Source organism: Paroedura picta, chromosome 15 (assembly GCF_049243985.1).
Source record: "Paroedura picta isolate Pp20150507F chromosome 15, Ppicta_v3.0, whole genome shotgun sequence".
NCBI lineage: Eukaryota > Metazoa > Chordata > Lepidosauria > Squamata > Gekkonidae > Paroedura > Paroedura picta.
In genome coordinates, this window is record NC_135383.1 from 27,198,412 (window position 1) to 27,222,980 (window position 24,569).

Here is a 24,569-nt window from a genome sequence, read left to right on the forward strand (position 1 = left end):
TCCTTGGATCACCAAATTGTCCTCCAGATGTTTGCAGATCGCTCCCTTTAATATCTGCTCCATTATCTTTCCCACAACAGAGGTCAGACTCACTGGTCTGTAGTTTCCTGGGTCATCCTTCCTCCCTTTTTTGAAGATCGGAATAACATTTGCTCTCTTCCAGTCCTCCGGGACATCTCCAGTCCTTAAAGAGGTCCCGAAGATGATGGACAAGGGTTCTGCAAGTTCTCTGGAAAGTTCTTTGAGCACTCTCGGGTGCATTTCATCCGGCCCAGGGGATTTGAACATCCAGTGCAGCTTAATGCCTCTCGACAACCTCTCTATCCATGTCAACCTGCCACCCAAACACTATCCTTTGGCTATTGCTATCTCTAGATGTGCCTAAAACCTTTGACCAGTGGGAAAAAACAGATGTAAAATAGGCGCTGAGCCTTTCTGCTTTCTCTGCATCCTCCATTAGAGTTTGTCCATCTGCACCCAACAGCGGGCCTATTGCCTCATTTACTTTACGTTTGCTCCTCACATAACTTAAAAATCTTTTCTTGTTACAATGGGCTTCCCTGGCCAATCTTAACTCACTTTCAGCTTTGGCCTTTCTGATGATTGATCTACAGTGCCTAGTAACCTGTAGGTACTCTTCTTTAGAGCTCTGTCCTTCCCTCCACTTCCTGAACATTTTCCTTTTCTTTCTTAGTTCCTTTTGAAGTTCTCTGTTCATTCAGATAGGCTTCTTAGAGCTCCTGCAGTGTTTTCTTCTTTCTGGGATAGTCATTGATTGAGCATGCAATAGCTCTTGTTTCGGTAGCACCCACCCTTCACATGTTCCCTTCCCTTCCAGCATTCTCATCCATGGTATGACACTCATCATGTCTCTGAGTTTATTAAAGTTTGCCCAACGAAAATCCAACATCCGCATCTGGCTACAACCTTCCTTGCCTCCCCATCTTAAAAGGAATTCTATGAGGACATGGTCACTTCCCCCTAGGGTCCCCACCTCCTTCACCTCATCCACCAACTCTTGCCTGTTGGTCAGTATTAAGTCCAGTATGGCTGAACCTCTTGTGGGTTCCTCTACCATTTGATAAATGAAATTGTCAGCCAGGCAGGTCAGAAAGTTGCATGACTGAGGATGCTTCGCAGAGTTTGTTTCCCAGCACACATCTGGGAAATTGAAGTCACCCATGATGACAAGGTCCTGCCGCTTGGATATTTTCTCAAGCTGCTCACATACAGTGCCACTCCTCCAGCTGTTCGATCTATTCTGTTTTTTCTGAACAGTTCATATCCATCCACTATTACATTCCAGTCATGAGAATCATTCCACCAAGTTTCTGTGATGCTTACTAGATCATACCTATCCATATAGAAGGTTTGATCATAACTCCATGTATTAATTTCAGCCAGTTCCAAAGCACTTTCCTGAAGCACTCAGCACACATTTGCTTAGTTACTCTAACCACTCTGTAAAACCCATGGGCATTATTAACATAACTTAAAGGATACACAGCCAAAAAGCGAGAGATTGGTGGCAGCCCCATTACTGACATCATGCTGGGCTTTTGAAGGTCTCTGGGCTTGCAGGTGTCTCTGAAGCTCACTGCTACCTGAGGGACATGAGTCCATCTCATCACGTCCCAGTGCCCATGCAGAGGAAGGACATAGCAAGTGGCACTAAATGGCTAACAAAGCCAACTAAGTGTTTGACCCCCTTAGCCTCTTCAAATTACAAATGTGACAAAAAAACAGTTGGCCTGGGCTTACTGAGGGTGCTCATGGCTGAAGCAGGATTTGAACCAGACATTTATAGTTTATGCAACCCAACCCAACAAATTACTTCTACAGGAAAGAATGGAAAATAAAGTGTTATTGTAAAGGAGATTTTTTACAGACTAAGAGTTTTTAACTGGTGGGATTATAGAGAAGCTCATACTCTTTCACTCTGCTACAGACACTATTCCCTTGCAGTGTCCCACTGGACTGTGTCCTTGTAGCATGGTGGTGAGAGTGTCAGACTAGGAAATGGGAGACCCAGGTTCAAATTCCCACTCCCTCATGGAAACTCACTGGGTGGCCTTTGGTCAGTCACACAAATTCAGACTAATGTACCTCATAGGGGTATTGTAAGAATAAAATGGAGAAAAGGGCACTTTGGTCTCCCACTGGGGAGAAAAACAGAATATAAATGAAACTACTAATAAGGAAATAAAACGTGCTTTAAAAAATGGTTCAGCAAACATACACAAGTTTGTCCTGGACACAGAATTTGGATAATCCATACAGGAATGCAATAAAGAATATTTACCACTGGTGGCTTCAAGCTGCACACTTCAGACTTCTCCTGTTTGACTGGTGTCCTGCTGTCATACTGAGGAAGCAGTGTTGGGTACAAGATAGCTGGCATTTCTATGTTCACTCCAGGAAGCCCATGGAACATGCACTTCTAAATAAGCAACAAAAATAGTTATAATGCAGTATGTGTGCACATGACAGTGCAAGATTCAGATAGTCCCTTTTACTGCAAGTCATGTTTTACTTACACACACACACACCATCCATCCCCAAAAACTGATATCAGTGAAGTCAGAATAAGCAGAGAACTCATTAATATTGTTAGGACTTATGCAAAAAGGTCCAAAGGAATCTGACTGAGATCTGTGTGGTGCAATCATTAGAGGACGACTAAGATCAGGAAGATCTGAGTTCAAATCCCCACGTTTCTATGAAAGCTTGCTGGGCGACCTTGGACAAGTCACAGACTCTTACCCCACAGACTCTTACCCCACCTCACAGGGCTGTTGTAAGGATAAAATGGAAGCCAGGTGGGCTTTAAATAAAGTCAAAATAAATAAAAGTCATGATCATGTTGGCACATCTCTAAGTAATAAGTGATAGCAACAGTACACAGAGAACCACCATTGGATACTTACTATAAAGGATCCTTCTCCTCTGAGGAGGGGAAAGAGGAAATCTGGGTGATTTCCACCGTTCTGTCAAGGAGGCAGAACTTAACAAGTTCTTCCAGTTGGTGCTCAGTGGAAGTCATCCAAGGCAGTTCAGTAACTGCACCAGCCTTTAAAATCCAAGCATCTTAACTGATAACTTTAAACAGCCAACAATAAGAACTATAGACAGAGAATAATAACTCCTGGAAGACTCATGGCAGGCCCAATATTACTCTAAACAGCATTTTAAAAAATTTATATGGGAGGGATGAAATTCCTCTTTTTCCCCTCAGAGAAGGACCCTTGACAGTATGTAGAGACCCTTAAGAATCCATAGTAAGGATCCTTCACAGTAAGTATCTTCCTTTGAGGGGCAAGGACATCTTCTGGCATCTTCGCAAGCTGTGTCCCTCTATAGATGGGATCATCATTCATCCCCTTGTGTAATTTGCTCTAGTAAATTGCTTAAATGCCACCTGTGACACACTGCAGGAATTGGTTTTGATTGTGTGGAGCACAAGAAATTGTGGCAAGTTCTTAAAGAGATGGGAATACCAGAGTACCTTATCTGTCTCTTGAGAAACCTATATGCAGGTCAAGAAGCAACAGTGAGAACTGGGCATGGAATCACTGATTGGTTCAAAATTAAGAAAAGAATGTTCTCAAGGCTTTGGCGTGAGTCTTCCTCCAAACTCACTCTAGTCGTCTCAGTTCCAGTTCTTGCTGCAAAACTCCTCAGTGTAATAGGGTGCTCACTTGAGATGAGGGCAGAGAGGACGTCGGGTGGCCAGCACCTGGTCTATGGAGGCTAGCATTCTGTTGCGCCAATCACTGACCAAACCATTTTGGTGCCGGGAGGTACTGGGTCCCACAGATCATTCAGGAATCCAATTGGATCCATAAGACTCTGCAAGCGAGCTAAAATTTGCTCGATGCTCAATCAAGGAGGGAGTGGTAGTCTTAGCCGAGCCTTCAGGGCATAGTGGTTTGACCATGGCACAGCATTTGCCGTAACCAGATACAAGCTCAAACCTGCACTGAAAATCAGATCCAGAATGTGGCCTGCTTGGTGGGTGGGGCCAACAACAAATTGCAGGAGCCCTAAGATCGCCATGGTTGACACCAGATCCAGCCCATTTCTATAAGACTAAAAAAACCAGGGAACCTTGTGAAAAAAATCAGAAAAGATAAATAAATGAGCCACAAAGAAACCTCAAACAGAAAATATTATGCAAATTGAAAAAGTATACAATTTTTATAACAATATACAAACTCTACAAGCTATTCTTAAATACAATATACTCTGTGAATTGTCAAGGGAGCATATGATATGTGAAAAATTCAGAGAAAATTAAACAAACTTCATAATACACACATTTCAAAAAGTCACAAAAGCGTAAGATTGCATAATGTCTCCTCACAGCCAATCCTTATCCATCCATGATTCCTCTATATGTGAACAGCCTGGGGGATGGAACGTGTCCGGCTGTCCAAGCTGGAATAGGGCCAATCAGGGTGCAGAATATCTAAACTCTCACTCCCTTACCCCTAGTAACTGCAACAAAGATACAAAAGAACTAACATCACAAACAGGAGCAATTAATGAGGATCTTGAACTAGACTCACGTGCAATCCATAATGCACTCCAAAGCAACAGCCTGGAAGATATTAGCAGATCAAAGTCCCTGGCAACAGAACTGCAAGAGGCCGGAAGGCAGGACACTTTCTTTCCAACCCCAGTCACCATGCAAGCTCCCCCGGAAGATGATCCTGACCAACAAGAAGCTTTGGAGGATCCTTTTCCCCCCCTCCAGGACAATATTATGGCATGACGTCTAGAGCATCCAGCACCCGAGGCCCGGCCAGACTACTAGAAATTCTGTCCCGGAATATGGTAGGTTGGACGCGGATCCAATCAGGCAACTCTGAGATTCCCTTTATTCACTCATCTTATGATATCATAGCTCTGTAAGAGAGCTGATCTGGGGCTGATCTAGAACTTGATGGTCATAATTCTTTTAAACTAGAGGCAATCCAGGTCTTGGTTCTGGGAGGCTAAAGGGAGGTCTGGGCATTTTGGTTTCCACTCAATTGAGAGCTGTATGTACTGCACTAGATCCTCTTTTACGTTTAGCTATTTGGCTACATTTGGCTATTCTGATTTGTTGGGATTCAGGGAAAATACTGTTTTTCAATGTATACCTTCCACCACAGTGTAAGAGAGCCGACTCCATAGCAGTATATTCAGATGACTAGCCAGGAACATCCTGATGCCAAAGTTATAGTAGTGAGGGACTTCAATTCCCGGACAGGGCCAGATAATGATGTGTTCTGCACTAAGTATTATTTACCAGCCTTCGATCATGCTGAGGTGGATGCTTATAGTATACTTCCCTGCCTATCCAAAGATCCATGCTGTAACTTTGCAGGCGCTTGCTTGGCATCCATGGCCTATAAATTAAGTTTATCTATACTAAATGGATCACTAAATAATGATTATCCAGGTGAATTTACATTTATGGCCGGTACTAGAGCTAGTAAAATTGACTACATGTTGCTCAAGGGAGCCTCTCTTAATCAAGTCAGGGGGTTTCAGGTTCTCCCTTTCATAGAGGGTGACCATTTTCCACTTCTTTTGCAACTATGTCCCCCGGTAATCGTTGCATCCTTGAAATAGAGCTCCCCATCCAAATTCTTCCAACAAATCATATCGGGTGTCAGATTAAGTGGTCAGACCAACTTAATCTAAAACTGAAGGAAGTCATTGCTGCAGAAGATCTGTCCAGCATCTGTAAGGCCTTTTCAAATGTGAATGTCTCACAGAATCCAATCTCTCCTTATGACTTATTTGTGGACAGGCTAAAACCTGTCCTATTTAAAGATTCTTACCCAGATGGCCAGAAAATGAACAAAGCAAGAAAGCCATGGTTTGACAAAGAATGTGTCAAAGCAAAAGGGGATTTGTCTAGAGCCTTTAGTCTGTATTCTAAGGCAGGACTAGATTGTAGGAGGGAAACATTTGACACAGTTCTAGAATTTAAGAAAAAGTACAAAAAACTTCTATATCGAAAAGAGATCCAATACATTGGGAAACCCTCATACAATCTGTAAAAGATAAAAATAACTGTTCTGGAAACTGACCTCTGATGTTGATTCACACAATCATAGAATCATAGATTTGGAAGGGACCTCAAGGGTCATCTAGTCCAACCCCCTGCACTATGCAGGACACTCACATCCCAATCGCTCATCTACTGTAACCTGCCAACCCTTTCCCATCACAGAATCAGCCTCTCCGTCAGATAGCTATCTAGCCTCTGTTTAAAAATTTCCAAAGATGGAGAACCCACCACCTCCCGAGGAAGCCTGTTCCACTGAGAAACCATCCTCCATATGGCACCCTTTTCCAGAGATAGATCGCTGATTGACGTCCATATTTCTCCACATATGTGGGTAGCATATTTTCAAAATCTCTAAAGTTCTAAATTGCCATTATAGTCCATGCTTATTAATGGGTATTGCAGGGTAGCCTCCAGTCTCTTGCAGCAAAGTAAAGTCACTCATCCAGCAGCTGAGATGCAGAAAGGCCCCAAGACTAGATGGTATTCCTCTTGAATTAATTAAAAACAACGAAGATCGGTGGGGTCTACTTTTGACAGCCTTGTTTTCCTATATCAACACAACAGGACAGATTCCCAAGAGTTGGGAAACAGCAATTATAAAAAAGGAAATCGGAAGGACCCAACAAATTATCGACCAATTAGTCTACTTAGTGTTCCTAGTAAAATCTATGCTAAACACCTTTTAGACAAACTATCCATCTGGCTAGATCAGGAAAGGCTGATTGGGAGGAAGCAAGCTAGATTTAAGGAAGGGGCCTTGGATAATTGTTTAACTATCCAGCATCTAATAGAGAAATATACCTCTACTATTCCCGCCTCACTATATGCTGTCTTTGTAGACTTCAAAGCAGCATCTGACTCTGTTTCCAGAGCTCGTCTCTGGGAAAAGCTGGAGTCCAATTGATCGAAGGCGTTTGATTCTTATTAGATCTTTATATCAGAACACGGCTCTTAAAGTATGATGTAACAAACAAGGACATTTAACTGACCCAATGAATACCTTCAAAAGGGTCAAGCAAGGCTGTGTCTTAGCCCCTGCACTTTTCAACTTCTATATAAATGATTTGATCCAAGTGTTTCAAGATACAGACTTGCATCCCCCAATATTAACTGGTTGCCCAATCCCTATAACTGCTTTATGCTGATGATGTAGTTCTTCTTTCAAGAACCCCCATATGGATTAGGTGAATGCTTGCGAAAAAGAACATCTTGAAATTAACTACCAGAAGACCAAGGCCATGGCATTTGGCAAACATCCAAAATCTAGAACACAGATGCTAAATGGGCACAAAATTGAACAAGTAACCAAATTTAAATATTTAGGTGTATATATTCAAGCCTCTGGAGCAAAGAGCATCCATGCTGTGTAACTAACTCCATGGTGCATCTGGAATGTTAATGGTCCAAGGCAAAATCTGCCTGTCAGCAATAGGAATGTGGCTGAAATTAATACTTAACCCACAGGGTATAGTTTCTTTAACCCTGAATGACAACTTCCAATCTTCTTGGACTAAGGCTGTTCACAGAGGAATCCAAAGTCTGGGCTTCTCCATATACTTATTATACAAATTAGCTCATGATCAAGCTGCATCATTAGTTAAGCAGCGGATACAGGACAATCAACGTCAACTGGACCCGAGTAAAGCTCCAACTTTGTTGGCCCCTGTTAAAACAAGATATGTTCTGTCACCTGCCACTTATCTGTCTAAGCTGGTAATAAGTAAACAAAGTAAACAAACAAACATTTACCCTTGCAAGATGCTCCGTCTTGCCTTCAGCTCTTGTAGAGGGTCGCTATAAGAACATTTCCCTTACACTGAGACAATGTTTTTGTGGGAGTGGCGAAACTGATACAAGACAGCATATATTGTTCCACTACCCTGCTTATGTAGACATTCGTAGCAACTTGATTGATCCACTCCTTAAAAAGTTGCCAGAACATTATGAAGTAGATTGAGCAAAGAGGCTGCTAAGTGATGAGTCCCCCCAGGTGACAACTCAGCTGGCTAGGTTTTGTGCCGCCACCATAAAAATCCAATGCTCTAAAGTAGTATAATTTTAAGTTCTATTTTATGATCTGTTTTAAATTGTAATACCTTAAATTACCATATGCTTTTGGTCTTTTATGTATTGACTTCATATAACTTGGTCTGAAGAACTATAATAAAGTTTGATTGATTGACTCTGGTTCAGCCTCACTTGGAGTCCTGTGTTCAGTTTTGGGCACCACAGTTGAAGAGGGATGTAGACAAACTGGAGCATGTCCATAGGAAGACAACAAAGATGGTGAGGGGTTTGGAGACCAAGACATACGAGGAAAGGTTGAGGGAGCCTGGTCTGTTTAGCCTGGAGAGGAGATGACTGAGAGGGGATTTAATAAACATCTTCAAGTATTTAAAAAGCTACCATATAGAGCAGTGGTCCGCAACCTTCTTGAGGCTGCGGACTGCCAGCGGTGGGGAGGGCGATCACCAGGCTGCGCATGCCGCGCATATGCCATGCTTGGCCGCAAACACACATGCTTCCCTCTCCCCCCACCCCACAAAAAGAAGCTTGCTGAACCGCAAGCTAATCGGCCGCTTTTGCGGCCTGGGAAGTTTCTTATGGGGGGGCGGGGAGAGGGAGCCACCGATATAGAGGATGGAGCAAAGTTGTTCTCTCTTGCCCCGGAGGGATGGACCAGAACCAATGGAATGAAATTAATGCAAAAGAAATTCTGTCTAAGCATCCGGGAAGAAGTTCCTGACAGAGCAGTTTCTCAGTGGAACAGGCTTCCTCAGAAGGTGGTGGGTTCTCCATCTTTGGAAATTTTTAAACAGAGGCTGGATAGCCAGAGACTGATTCTGTGAAGGCTCAAGGGGGTGGCAGGTTACAGTTGTGAGTGTCCTGCATAGTGCCGGGATTGGACTAGATTACCCAGGAGGTCGCTTCCAACTGTATTATTCTATGATCCTATGACTATGTCATATGTGGCCGACAGATCTATCAACACGAGGGTACCAAACCGCCCCTATTCTACTAGTGCCGGAGATTATCTGTCAGGATGACCAACACCATCTCCACCCTGTAGCCAGGACAGAAGCAAGACTGGTATGGGTTGAGCACTGAAGTTTCATCCAAGAATTCCAGGAGCTGATCCTCAGTGGCCCTTCCAACCACCTTACCCAGAAATGCAATATGCGGGACTAGGTAGTAGATGGCTGGGTCCTGTGGATCAAATGTTGGTTTCTTCAGCAAAGGGCAATCAGCCCCCCAGGAATGCTCCAGATGGCAGGAAGAGATTAATAATGTCCCTAAGGGGGCCTCCTATCCACTGGTCACCCGATTTGAGTAGCCAAGATGGACAAGGATCAAGGGGGCAGGTTGCTGCCCTCTCTGACCCCAGCATCTTGTCCATTTCAGTTAAAGAGAGCCGCCTGAAGCCATCAAATGTTATTCCCCAAACGTCCAAGGGGCCACCAGTTACCTTTTTGTATCAAGCCTGGCAGGCAGGTTGTGGCGGAGCATCAAGACTTCATCCATGAAAAAACTTGCCCATGCCTTGCAGTTCAAATCCAGTTGACTAACATTTTGGTGCTCTTCCTCAAGCTACCAGAAACATTTGTGCCAGTCAAGAGCTCGCGGTCATGATGGAGGTGGTATCAAATTCCCATTTCCTCACCCTCCCTGCCATCCCACATGCCTTCATAAGTGGGCGGTAGGATGCTCTTGAAGCTTTGTCACAAGTCTTCCTCCTCACTCACTGTAGCTGTCTTACTTCCCTACTCCTCTTTTGAAGTTCGTTAGTTTACCTGAGGCTTGTTTGAGGTGACGGCAGAGAAGGCGTCGGGGGGTGATTTTGTCAGTGGAAGCAGACAGGCAGGACTGCTAGTCCTCCACTAGCATTGCCAATGAGTTGTCAGGAGGCATTGGGTCCTGCAGAGCATTCTGGAAATCAGCAAGACTTCATGGCGGGGCTAAAACATACCCATCACCAGAACAGGGAGGGTGTGGCACCCTAAACCGGGCCTTTAGGGCATAGTGGCCTGACCACAGGATGACATTTGTCGCCATCAGGTCTACTTCTCCCGGAGTATGGCCAGCCTCATGTGTGGGGCTGGTAACAAACTGCAAGAACCCCAGTGTTGCTGTGGCCAACTCCAGATCTGAGCCAAGTCCCAGAGAAAGCGAATCTACATGGGCATTGAAGTCCCCTAGGACCTAGGTGGAGTCAGATCTTTCAGATTTCTTGTCCTCTCACACCCAGGTTTCGGTCCCGTACTGCAGGTCTACCTCATGCCCTGCAAAGTATTCCTGCAGGATTGAGAACTTGTTATTAACCAACGTGGTGTTAAATAACATCAGTGTCAACTCCACCCTAGCTTCCACCCTCAGATTTCAGGATGGGATGGAGGTTTGAAGACCAGTGAGCGTGTCCAGCCCGACCTTCATATCTCCCCACCTTTCTCGTATCACACTCCTGCCACAGTGATACTGCCCTTGGTCCATTATTACTGGGATCCCAATCCCTCCTAGGCCCCCTCATCTAGTCTCCCTAACCCCCCCCCAGCTTGCTGCCCAGAAAGGAACCATCCACCCTAATTAATCCTACCTAGCCCTGGCCTAACCAAACTGTGCTAAACAAACCTACCCACCGCTCCTTCAAATCCCCCCTCCCCCTCTTACCTAATCTATCTACAGACTGACTAACTAATTTTGTCGTAGCTTATCTCGGATCCCACCTTTTCAGAGGGGCTCTCCAAGGTTAAAGCTCCCATGAACAATCCCTAGGGATAACTAAACCTTGGCACAGTTCCAATTCTCTTGGACATTGGGGAGCCAGGACATCCAAGTCCTAGCCAGCTGCAGCTCTCTAATTGTCACCAGATGGTGTTGGAGATTCCTCCTTCCAGAGATTCCACCAGCCACTGAAGATCCCACATCAGCCTTCAGCGAGGGAGGGATACTCCTCTCCCTCCAGCAGTTGCTCAGTAGGAGAGAATCCTCTTCCAGTCCACACCTCTCCTTGTCGCCCTGGTACGTTTGCTTCCTTGCCGCTGCTGACTCTTCCCGCCCAACCATGGTACTGCCAACTAGACCTAAACAGGATGCACCAATGGCTCCCAGGCAAACTCCTGGTAGTCCACAACTCAAGACTAATGCTATCAGATCTCAATCAACTTTCCCAACGAACATAGATTGATTAATTAAACTCAAGACTCAAGCAGGCATTGCCCATGCAAATAAAATCATATCTGCATAGTCATAAGATTTAGAAATGTCCTTTTGAGATTTTCTGGAAAGTGAATTTTTCTGTATTCCATACTTTTTGTGTGCTCCATTGAAGTTACACAACCCTGCAATAACTCTTCAAACAGCAATGGCTTTCTCAAGTGTGTGCTGCTTATTCAAGATGACATGGAGAAAAAAAAACCTTCTAAATCCAGGAGCATCATTTTCAGGCTCCATAGAATCATAGAATAATGAGTTGGGAGAGACAGCATTTCAATGGCTGATCTCCTTTCTCCAGAGGGCTGCTGTGGGGGAAGAGTTTTTGTGCCCCTTCCAACTCCCTTGTGGAGTGCTACAGGGGGTGATTCTCTCCCCCACACTTTTCAACATCATTATGCACCCTCTGGCTCAGCTGGTTCGGAGCTTTGGTATGGGTTGTCACCAATATGCGGATGGCACCTGTCCCTATCTCCTGATGGATGGCTGTCTAGACTCACCCCTAGAAATATCTGCCAGTTGTTGGAAGCTGTAGCTGGATGGCTTAAGCAGAGTTACCTGAAGCTCAACCCCTCCAAGATGGAGGTTCAGTGGCTGGGTAGGAAGGGGTGAGATCAGAAAGCGTGCCTCCTCAGCCTGGCTCGATCTCACCCTCAGCTAGGAATCTGGGAGTGATCCCTGACCCCTCCTCATGAATGGAGGTACAGGTCACCAGAGTAACCTGCCTGGTATTTTTCCACCTGCGTTAGTCTACTAGAGCCTTATTTGTCCTCGGATCACCTAGCCACAGTGATCCATGCAATGGTCACCTCCAGGCTTGATTTCTGTAACTCACTCTATGTAGGTCTTTGACCCAGAAATTGCAGCTGGGTTCAGAATGCAGCTGCTAGGGTCCTCACAAGAACACCTCAGAGGGCCCATATCCAGACGGTACTGAGGCAGCTTCCAGACGGTACTGAGGCAGCTGCACTAGGAACCAGTTGTGTTCCAGATGCCCCACGCAGGGTCCTGCGCTCTGTGGGTACAAATTTTTTGGTGATTCCCAGCCTGCAGGAAGTGCGTTTGGCCTCAACCAAGGCTGGGGTCTTTCCATCCCTAGCCCCAATCTGGTGAATAGAAGAAGAAGAAAGAAGAAAGAAGAAGAGTTGGTTCTTATATGCCGCTTTTCCCTACCCAAAGGAGGCTCAAAGCGGCTTACAGTCGCCTTCCCATTCCTCTCTGACAATTGCTTCCCATTCTGACAATTGCTTGTCAGAATTTTCACGGTTCCGCAGGTCCTGCACAACAGAACTCTTCCACCAGGTGTTTGGTTGAGGCTGGGGCAGATAAGATCAGGGGTCCCTCGCTGGAATAGCCAGAACAATCAGACTAACTCCCACTAACACCCTCCCCCCTGAGGTACAGGTTGAGGGGCGCACTGAGCTGTGAGAAGGGGATTGGGACATAGTTATTTTTTGCCACTAGGGGGACTGTAAGGGTTGGGTTATAGGGATTTTATTTTGTAACCCTTCACAAGCCACCTAGTCTGGGAGTGGTGAGCATTAAAACTAATTATTATTATCAACAACAACAGTTAGTGGGCTTCCCAAGAGCATCAGGCCAGACATTGTGAGAAACAGGATGCTGAACTGGATGGAAATTTCTTCTGTATGTCGCTGAGATACTAGGTGATCAATGGTCTGACTCATACATGTTCATATGCACATATATGTAAGGAAAGAGAATAGATTACTGCCAACATCCTGGCTGAAAAGATCTCATATAAGAGATCTGAGACATTAGACAGCCTCCATCAGTCAGATGCATCTCTGCCTTGATCCAGAAGGGCTACACTTTAAGAAGCCTATGAGGCATGAGAGGTAGGAAAAGGCAGGAAAGTCCTCCCACCAAATTTATTGTAGAACAGCCACAAAACTTATTGTTAATAATTAGTGAGTGTCAAGATTTCCAGTTTAAAGACAGGAGTCACCTTTAACACAGCAAACAGGGCTCCAAGCTGATGGGGTTGTGTCAGCTTCATCTCTCCACCATTAAAGAGCAACTGGATACCTTTCAATGCATTCTGTAACAACTGCAGAGGGAAAAACAAATAGTGGTGTTTTCTTAACATCCTCCAAGGTCCCAGTATTACTTTACACAATTCGCAAGCTGTTTTAGCCCTCAAACCACCTTTAATTCATGAAGAGAGAAGTCCACATGAAAGCTCTGGAGGTCTCTTCCTAGGGAGATTCATCTGTCCCCTTCTGTTGCTGTCTCCCACCAACCAGCAGTAAAATTAATATGATTTTTGTATGCGTTCTAACTTGTTTTTAATAGTTCCAAATATGTGTGTTTGGGGAGGTGTTTTAAAATTTGATTTGATTATGTATGTTTTAAATTGCTAAGCACCCTGGCGGGCTCTTGTATAGGGAGAAAGGCAGGATGCAAATTTTCTAACTAAATAAAACCAGCCTTAGCGTTCTGCCCTGGCATTCTCTCCTGACCAAGAATATACAACTTTAAAGACAGAGAAGCCAACTTTTTAAGAAATCCCAGCGGAATTTAAATGGAACATGCTCTAACAGAACTGGGTTAGGCCCTCAGCAACATGTCCTTGACTCTTCCACTTGCAGCCTCTCCATTCACAACGCGCTCTGAGCCCTTACAGGTTGACATTTGTGCTAGTCCAGATATGTAAATAGTTTTCTACACATCTGTGATGCATTAATGTCCCCAAAAAATTAACATATTTAGTGTTTGCAAAGGCATCCCTGCCTAGCCACCTGGAAAAAAATTATGACCAAGTTAGTAATTATTCACAATGTGCTTTAATTAACATTTTAAGAAATTTACATCCTGTCTTTCAACTATACAGAAGTTTGCAGGGCAACGTAGCAAAATGAGACCTCTAAAATTAAAAAACACCTATACACACTAGCAGTGTTCAGGTATCAGGCTAGGAACTAAGTTGATTCCCACTCTGTCATGGAAGTTTGCTGAGGGATCATGGGCTAATCACACACTCAGCCTTAGGATAAAAAAATAATGGTTCTGCAAACAAAACTAATAATAAACCAGAGGGACTACAATCAAACTGCAAAAGGCAGGATGAATAAAAATATTGTTTTACTTGGTATTTGAATGGGGGAAAGGGCCACTGGGCTAGTGTGCCACACAGCTTTGCCATGTGTTGCCAGTGGACCATCCACAGAGAGTAGAAGGTTTCAGAAGAGAGGATCATGACCTTAAAAACTGTGCAGATTCAGGCAGGAAGGAGCACAGTTAGCCAACAATTCTCATCCCCAGAAGATCCTACTTAGTCTTACCATGCAAAAGGTGATGTCATCCACACCAAGTCCTTTTGAAGACTGTAATACAGTGAGGAATGTCTGAAAGCAGATCTCTTTGTAAGGTTCCTCTAGGTACAGCTGTCCAGGCACACTAAAACAAGTACAACCGAGTCACATGGTTGCCCACCCTGTTCGGAGTACAGCTTAACATCTTGCCCGTGGCCAAGAATTTGGGCATGATTCTGGATGCTTCCTTATCACTGGAGGTGCAGGTCACCAGAGTAGACTGCCTGGTGCAAATGCTGGCAGGGGCTCATGGAAATTGTAGTCCATGAACATCTGAAAGACTGCAGGTTGACTACCCCTGCTCACAGGGACATCTTATAGGGCCAGTGCTGAGGCAGCCGCATTGGTTGCCAGTTGTGGCCCAGATCAAGTTCAAGATTTTGGTTTTGCCCTTCAAGGTCATTCACGGTCTGAGCCCCACATCACTGCGGAACCTCCTATTTCCTTATGCCCCCCCTGCAGAGCTCTTAGCTCTATGAGTACAAACCTGTTGGTGATCCCTGGTCCACAGGAGGTACGCCTGATGGAATGAGCTCCCAGGAGAGCTGAGGGCCCTGCCAGAACTCTCACAGATCCACAGGGCCTGCAAGATGGAGCGCTTTGAAGCATAAAATCAAGATGATTCTATGATTCTTCTGCCTGGCCTTTGGTTGAGGCCAGGGCAGTTAAGATAGAATCATAGAATCATAGAGTTGGAAGGGACCATTCAGGCCATCTAGTCCAATCCCCTGCTCAACCCCCTACACAGAATCAGCCCTAAGCATCCTAAAGCATCCAAGAAAAGTGTGTATCCAACCTTTGCTTGAAGACTGCCAGTGAGGGGGAGCTCACCACCTCCTTATGCAGCCTATTCCACTGCTGAACTACTCTGACTGTGAAAAATGTTTTCCTGATATCAAGCCTATATCATTGTACTTGTAGTTTAAACCCATTACTGCGCATCCTTTCCTCTTCAGCCAACGGAAACAGCATCCTGCCCTCCTCCAAGTGACAACCTTTCAAATACTTAAAGAGGGCTATCATGTCCCCTCTCAACCTCTTTTTCTCCAGGCTGAACATTCCCAAGTCCCTCAACCTATCTTCATAGGGCTTGGTCCCTTGGCCCCAGATTATCTTCGTCACTCTCCTCTGTACCCTTTCAATTTTATCTACGTCCTTCTTGAAGTGAGGCCTCCAGAACTGCACACAGTACTCCAGGTGTGGTCTGATATAGATATAGGGCCCCTCCCTGAAACAGCCTAAAAAGCAGACTACTCCCTTACTATCTATTTCCCTGAGATACAAGATGCTGGAATTCTGTTGAGCAGAGAGGGGGAGGTTGGTTTTGGGTTTCCTGCACTCCTCCCCAAGGACCACTCAAAGGAGCTGGCGTGCCATCAGGAAGCACCAAGGGGGCTCTGGGAGGGCCCTCCCTACAATGAGGGCCAATCGGAGGCTCTTCCGCACCACTGCGCAGGGCAGGGAGCAGTGCCAGCCTCTACCACAGGTGCCCACTATTCTGGCCAGCCTCCCCATGAGCCAGCAGCCACCACACTTTGCTGTTGCAGCTTGCCATTCTGGCAGGCCTCTTCATAGGCCAGAGAGCACGTCAGCCTTCACCTTGGCCACCCGCCATTCTGGCTGGCCTTCACACCTCCACATGGGACAGGGAGCACCACAAGCCTCCACCTCGGGCACCTGCCATTCTGGCCGGCTTCATGCCTCCAGAAGCGACGGGGGGTTGCCGCCAGCCTCTGCCTCACAATGGCCCACCACACCTGCAGCCCTCCTAGCCTCAGAGGAAGGCAGAGGGAATCCAGGTGCACACTCCACCCTGCTGTGCCCCCAGCCCTCCCAGGCTCTGGGGAAGCTGGTGAGAAGCCAGGTGGCCTAAGAATTAACATGACCTAACAATATGAAGTCAGACTACCTCAACTGCCCCCCCACAAAAAGAAAAAAAAATTGTACCTGAGGCACAAGTTTGCCATGCTGTGCACTGCGGCTCTCTTTAGCTCAACGTCAGGCTGAGTTGGCCTGCTTAACTGTATCAGAAGTCCATTTTCCCCCAACAAATCCGGAAGGTACTAAAATAAACCAACAACAGTCATAATGTAGGTCTAGTATTTCTTCACCTTCTGGAGGAATCAAGCAGAAAATTCTCTGTTAAATTTCATAATATCAAAACAAAACTCCTGATGCACAGAGCATGCATCATGCATGTCATGGAATTTTCTCAATGTAGTGATCCTGACACAATACATAGGGAAGCATATTCCTCTTTGCAGATGATACTAAACTGGGAGGGGTAGCAAACACAACTGAAGACAGCAACAGAATACAGGATGATCTTGATAGGCTCGAGAAGTGGGCTAAACTGAATAAAATGAAGTTCAATAACGACAAATGTAAAGTTCTGCATTTAGGTAGGAAAAACCAAATACACCAATATAAGATGGGGGAGACTTGTCTTGGCAGTAGTATGTGCGAAAAAGATCTAGGAGTCTTAGTAGACCATACATTGAACGTGAGACAGCAGTGTGACTCAGTGGCTAAAAAGGCAAATGGGATTTGGGGCTGTATCAAATGGAATATTGTGTCCAATCTTGAGAGGTAATGGTACCGCTTTACTCTTGTTCGGCCTCACTTGGAGTCCTGTGTTCAGTTTTGGTCACCCCAATTGAAAAGGGATGTTGACAAACTAGAACGTGTCCAGAGGAGAGCAACAAAGATGGTGAGGGGTTTGGAGACCAAGACGTATGAAGACAGGTTGGGGGAGCTTGGTCTGTATAGCCTAGAGAGGAGACGACTGAGAAGGGATCTGATAACAATCTTCAAGTATTTAAAAGCTTGCCATATGGAGGATGGGGCAGAATTGTTCTCTCTTGACCCAGAGGGAAAGACTAGAACAAATGGGATGAAATTAATTCAAAAGAAATTCCATCTAAACATCCAGAAGAAGTTCCTGACAGAGCGGTTTCTCGGGTTCCTTGGGAGGTGGTGGGTTCTCCATCTTTGGAGATTTTTACACAGAGGCTAGATAGCCATCTGTCGGAGAGGCTGATTCTGTGATGGGAAAGGGGTGACAGGTTAAAGTAGATGAGCGATTGGGATGTGAGTGTCCTGCATAGTGCAGGGGGTTGGACCAGATGACCCATGAGATCCCTTCCAACTCCCTTCTATGATTCTATATACAGCCCCATATAATTTAGCAAAATTTACTTATTACTTCTCAGTCACTCTCCTGATTTAGGCTGCAACCTTAACCATGCTTACTAAGTAGTATGCTCCACCAAGTTCTGAGGGATTGACTTCTGAGTGAACATGCTTAGAATAACACATACAATGTTACCCATTTGCACAATTCATGGGACAAAAGCTTTTGCCACTGCAGCATCAATGAACTACCTGAAATCATCTAGCGGCTTCTCTTTTAACAAGTTTATTTACAGCTTAAAAAAAAATGTAAAACACCACCATCATCTTACTGCAAGCACCAATTTATCTGAACCCGACATTCCATCCATTGAAACAAACAGCAAATGTGGTGGCTTGAGCAAATCCCTGTCTTTGCATCATGATTCTGCCAAACAGCAGTCCTCAAAAGGGCAATGCAAGTTATGGTTGAAAATCACCTTTTTCTTGCTACCCAATCTTAGCAATATCAGCCCAACAGCGTATTTTGTGACATTACAGGGAGATATACATCAACCTAAACATCGCAATAGTCAATAGTTAAGAATAAGCCCGAATCAAAACATTGGACTTTAACCCACTTTTTGGCATTTGGGGCCATTGCTGTAGACGGATGCTGCCAAGGCCTGCAGAACTTCCATGTGTGTCCAAGAGCTGCACTGTTTCAGGGCAGAGATGAAATAAGGCACAAGGAATCGCAGGCTCTCATCATCAACCGTAACCTGCAACCACAGAATGAAATACAATTTTTAAGGCTGAGGAGCCTCCAGTTTACTGCAGGATCAGGCAGAACTCTGCCCTGGTGCGGTAATGTAACCAAAATGTACCAGGCTTTGGACTCAGAAACTCAAGTAGCACACATCATATACAGCAAAATAAAGCTTTAGTGAAGAAATTCAGGGAAGACAAGTTTAAAAGCAAGTCATGTAGTTCATTAGTAGTAAAATGCACAGAAAAATACCTACCTCTTACTGGAGTCCTAGTAAAGCACATTTGGCTATGGAAGCAAAGAGTTTTTGAGCATAAAACAGACGTTTGCTTAGCCACAAAGAGTCCAGTTTCTAGCAGGACCATAGTGTGAAAATGGTCGCCTTTATGGATTACTTCCAGACAGCCAGACAAAGGCAGGTCAGCACTGCTTGTGTTATGAGATCTCATGGCAGCTTTTGACACAGTAATCCACAAGCATGGGGAAATTGGGTTTGGTCTTAGAGTAGGTGACCTCTTTTCTCCAGGATCAGGGGCAGAGGTAGCTATCAGGAAAGAATAATTTGGCACTGCCCACTCCCTTGTAGGGCGCGAGACAGCACAATTCTCTGCCCAATATTATTCAACAACTACTCCCTTTCACACAGCTTGTCCGCGAGTATAGGCTAGGGTGTCACCAATACACTAAAGACACCCAACTCTATCTGTTGATGAGGAGCCAGTCAGATACATCCCCAGATTCATTGGCCAGATTCAGTGCCTGGGGGCTGTGACACGATGGTGCTGGCAAAGCAACCTGAAATTCAACCCTTAGAAGGCAGAAGTCCTGTGGCTAGGGAAGAATGGACCAAAAGAAATGTGCCTCCCGTTTGATGGAATACAATTAATTGCCTCACACATCATTCAGGGGCCTGGGAATGACTTTCAACACCTCCCTATCAATGGAGGCGAAGGTCACAAATGTAGCTCGCCAGGCATTTTACTATCTACAGCAGGCGAAACTATCCTATCTGGCACTGAGAGACCTAGCCACAGTGATCCATGCAACAGTCACCTCCAGGCTGGATTATTGAGAATCCAAGGGCTTGAGAAAGACCAAGGGCTACCCTTGGTCCTGATCTGGAGATCAGGTCCCCTGGTACAAAATGCAGCTGTACAGGTCCTTACAGTGCCCCCAAGGAGGGCCCATATTTGACCTGTCCTCCAGCACTTATATTGATTATCAATGGAGTTCCAGATCCGGTTCAAGGTTTTTGGTACTGACCTTTAAAGCCCTACGCATATCTAGGGCTCTCACAACCAATCACTGGACAGTGTTCCTAGAATCTTCTAGGTGAGAGCTAGAGTCCCCCTTCCTCATCCACAGCTAAACTAAGTGAGCTTCATTAGCATGTCTGGACGCAAATACCTTGCCAACTATCTATCTATGTGGGAGGTACCTGCAGTAAATCATGGGGCTGTGTAGATCACCTGGAGGAGACTAGAACATCCTTATCCTTGGTTCCTCTATATTTGTGAAACAGCCTGGGGGGTGAAACATATCCGGCCATCCACGTTGGAATACGGCCAATCAGGGTGAAGCCAGCAAAGTTGGCTGCACCCTGATTGGCCTTGCCCCTGCAGCTCCCGCCCTCTAGCCTCTTTGCTCTCAGACACGTCTTAGTGCCAGGTATCAGCAGCAGGTAAGGGAAGAGGGCCCGGGCAAAGGGTCGTGGTGGAGGGCCTTCTAACAAGGACCTCTTGGCCTGCTAAGCAGGGCCTGCTAATGAGGGCCTCTTGGCCTACTAAGCAGGGCCTCCTAACGAGGGCCTCTTGGCCTTCTAGGCTGGCCCTGCTAATGAGGGCCTCCAGGCATGCTGACTGCCTGCTAATGAGCTGGCCAGCCCCCACATGATCCGGCAGCGAGCTGTGGCCCAAAACCACTTTAAGCTGTCTGGCCAGGGGAGGGGGCCCTTTCAAGGCTAGATGCTAGTACAACTGGAGTCACCTCATGAACTAGACTTCTACTGAAGCGACAATCTGAATATGCTTGACATCAGTGCTTTTTGTAACACTCCAATGGGTACCCACAAGGAAGAAAACTGCAATATTTCTGTGGGGTTTAGGGGTCACCACACCCCATTCCCTCATAATACTCTCCCACTCCCCCATACAGCCTCTCAATTGTTGAGCAGAGGGCAGTTTGCAGCACCAGGTTCCTTCACCACCTCCTCTTCTCTCTCTGTTCCTAACGAGAGTCCATGTGTTCATTAGTCCCTAAGTCAGAGCACTTCCACAGACTGCACGGGCACAATCACTGGATGAGTTCAAATCCCCTGGGACGGATGAAATGCACCCGAGAGTGCTCAAAGAACTTTCCAGAGAACTTGCACAACCCTTCTCCATCATCTTCGGGACCTCTTTAAGGACTTGATATGTCCCGGAGGACTGGAAGAGAGCAAACGTTATTCCGATCTTCAAAAAAGGGAGGAAGGATGACCTGGGAAACTACAGACCAGTGAGTCTGACCTCTGTTGTGGGGAAGATAATGCAGCAGATATTAAAGGGAGCGATCTGCAAACATCTGGAGGACAATTTGGTGATCCAAGGAAGTCAGCATGGATTTGTCTCCAACAGGTACTGCCAGACCAACCTGGTTTCTTTTTTTGACCAAGTAATGAGTTTGCTGGATCGTGGAAATTTGGTTGATGTCGTTTACTTGGATTTTAGTAAAGCTTATCCCCATGTTCTGATGGATAAAGTGAAGGACTGCAATCTGAATTTTCAGATAGTTAGTTGGATAGGGAATTGGTTAGAGAACCGCACTCAAAGAGTTGTTGTCAATGGTGTTTCATCAGACGGGAGGGAGGTGAGTAGCGGGGTACCTCAGGGCTCGGTGCTCAGTCCGGTACTTTTTAACGGATTTATTAATGACCTAGATGAGGGGGTGGAGGGACTACTCATCAAGTTTGCAGATGACACCAAATTGGGAGGACTGGCAAATACTCCGGAAGATAGAGACAGAGTTCAACAAGATCTGAACACAATGGAAAAATGGGCAAATGATAAGAAGATGCAATTTAATAAAGATGAGTGTAAAGTTCTGCATCTGGGTCAGAAAAATGAAAAGTATGCCTACTAGATGCGGGATACGCTTCTAGGTAACACTGTGTGTGAACGAGACCATGGGGTACTTCTGGATTGTAAGCTAAACATGAGCAGGCAGTGTGATGCAGCGGTAAAAAAGGCAAATGCCATTTTGGGCTGTATCAACAGGGGCATCACATCAAAATCACAAGATGTCATAGTCCCATTGTATACGGCACTGGTCAGACCACACCTGGAGTACTGTGTGCAGTTCTGGAGGCCTCACTTCAAGAAGGACGTAGATAAAATTGAAAGGGTACAGAGGAGAGCAACAAGGATGATCTGGGGCCAAGGGACCAAGCCCTATGAAGATAGGTTGAGGGACTTGGGAATGTTCAGCCTGGAGAAAAGGAGGTTGAGAGGGGACATGATAGCCCTCTTTAAGTATTTGAAAGGTTGTCACTTGGAGGAGGGCAGGTTGCTGTTTCCGTTGGCTGCAGAGGAAAGGACGCGCAGTAATGGGTTTAAACTACAACGATATAGGCTAGATATCAGGAAAATAATTTTCACAGTCAGAGTAGTTCAGCAGTGGAATAGGCTGCCTAAGGATGTGGTGAGCTCCTCCTCACTGGCCGTCTTCAAAGCAATGGTTGGATATACACTATTCTTGGATGCTTTAGGATGCTTTGGGCTGATCCTGCGTTGCGCAGGGGGTTGGACTAGATGGCCTGTATGGCCCCTCCAATTCTATGATTCTGTGATTCTGTGAATCAGCTCCCTCTCATGGGAGTCTCATGATAATCCTACAGCATTGTTTCCTCCTGCCATTCTTCTACCAAGAATAAGCTATTAACAGCTGTTAAGGACTGTGTTGCTGCTGGTGAAGAAGAAGAAAAAGAGTTGGTTCTTATATGCCACTTTTCCCTACCCAAAGGAGACTCAAAGCGGCTTCCAATAACCTTTCCTTTCCTCTCCCCACAATAGACACTCTGTAAAGGAGGTGAGGCTGAAAGAGCTCCTCCACAGTCAGAACAGCCTTATCAGTGGTATGACGAGCCCAAGGTTACCCAGCTGGCTGCAAGTGGAGAAGGAGCAGGAAATGAAACCTGGCTCGCCAGATGAGAAGTCCATGCTCCTAACCACTACGCCAAGCTGGCTCTCCTGTTTCCTGCTACTTAAGTATCTTCAAGAAAGCAAAAAAAGAGGATCCGGTTAACTATCGACCTGTAGCTGTCAAACCTTTGGAACATATCAAACAGTTAGTCCTTGAGCAGCTGGAACAGAGGGTTGTCATTTCTAAGACTCAGCATTGGTTTTGCAAGAACAAGTCATGTCAGACCAACCTTATCTCTTTCTTTCAAGAAAGTGACTACCTTGCTGGATCAGGGGAATGTTGTGGACATAGTTTATCTGGATATCAGTAAAGCTTCTGATAACGTTCCACATAATATTCTGGTTGATAAGCTGGTAAAATGCGGTATGGATCCTAATTCTGTCAGGTGGATCGATAAATGGTTGATTGATCGTACCCAAAGGGTACTTGTAAATGGTTCAGCATCCTCTTGGAGAAGAGTGATGTGGATTGCCCCTGGGACCTGTCCTAGAGCCTGTGTTGTTCAACATATTCATAAATGATTTGGATGAGGGATTAGAGCGGATACTTATTAAATCTACAGGTGATACTAAACTGGGAGGGGTAGCAAACACAGCAGAAGACAGCATCAGAATACAGGAAGAAAAGGGTGGGAAGGGGCACCTGACAAGTATGTGCGAAAAGGATCTAGGAGTCTTAGTAGACCATACATTGAACATGAGTCAGCAGTGTGACTCAGTGACTAAAAGGGAAATGGGATCTTGGGCTGTATCAAATGGAGTATCATGTCCAGATAATTGGAAGTGATGGTACCGATTTACTCTGCTCTGGTTCGGCCTCACTTGGAGTCCTGTGTTCAGTTTTGAGCACCACAGTTGAAGAGGGATGTAGACAAACTGGAGCATGTCCAGAGGAAGGCAACAAAGATGGTGAGGGGTTTCGAGACCAAGACGTACGAGGAAAGGCTGGGGGAGGTTGGTCTGTTTAGCCGGGAGAGGAGACGACTGAGAGGAGATTTGATAACCATCTTCAAGTATTTAAAAGGCTGCCATATAGAACAGTGACCCCCAACCTTTCTAAGGCTGGGGACCGCTAGCAGGGGTGGAAGGGAGAGGGCTGCCCAGCAGCACCGCGCACATGCGGCAGCTCTGTGCAAATGTGCATGCGCTGAGCTTTCATGTATGCGCAACAGTTCTGTGCAAACGTGTATGCCCGAAGCAGTCACGCATGCACGTTTGCGCCCGCCAGCGGATGCAAACGTGTCTGTGTGGAGCTCCGCACATACGCATTTACACCCGCCGGCGTGCCGGTGGTAAAAAAGCACCTGCCCGGAGCTCTGCGTAAGCGCGTTTGCGCCCGCCTGCGTGCCAGTGGGTTCAAACGCACTTGCGCGGAGCTCTGCGAAAGTTGGTTTGCACCCGCCAGCGTGCCAGCAGGTGCAAACTCGCCTGCGCAGAGCTCCGCGCAAGCGTGTTTGCACCCGCCAGCATGCTGTGGCCACGCTTCTTCACACAGTGAAGGTCCGGCGAGCGCCGGACTGCGGGTGGGAGGAGAGAGGCACCTCCCTTTCCCCCGCCGCGCCCCGGTGGCGAGGCTTTCTCTGCCTGCCACCGGGCCGCAGACCGGGGGTTGACGACCACTGATATAGAGGATGGAGCAGAGCTGTTCTCTCTTGCCCCCGAGGGACGGACCAGAACCAATGGGATGAAATTAATGCAAAAGAAATTCTGCCCAAACATCTGAAAGAAGTTCCTGACAGAGCGGTTTCTCAGTGGAACAGGCTTCCTCAGGTGGTAGTGGGTTCTCCATCTTTGGAAATTTTTAAACAGAGGCTGGACAACCATCTCACTGAGAGACTATAGAAACAACCAGTGCCAATTTCTTCACTGAAAAGAGAAAATCCTGGAGGAATATCACCACTGAA

General features: G+C 46.0%; 1 protein-coding gene across 3 annotated transcripts in view; it reads right to left on the reverse strand.

The window, feature by feature from the left end:
- HEATR6 (HEAT repeat containing 6) overlaps nt 1–24,569 on the reverse strand; it is a 77,313-nt gene that overhangs the window by 44,239 nt on the left and 8,505 nt on the right. For all 3 annotated transcript variants that reach the window (XR_013226885.1, XM_077312563.1, XM_077312562.1), the window contains exons 3-7: nt 18,360–18,500; nt 16,555–16,670; nt 14,578–14,692; nt 13,242–13,343; nt 2,303–2,440 (exon numbers count right to left, since the gene is read on the reverse strand). Coding sequence is in view for 2 of the 3 variants with exons in the window: in XM_077312563.1 (XP_077168678.1) it covers nt 2,303–2,440; nt 13,242–13,343; nt 14,578–14,692; nt 16,555–16,670; nt 18,360–18,500 (612 nt within the window). In the remaining variant the exon portion in view is untranslated. The remainder of the gene's footprint in view (nt 1–2,302; nt 2,441–13,241; nt 13,344–14,577; nt 14,693–16,554; nt 16,671–18,359; nt 18,501–24,569) is intronic.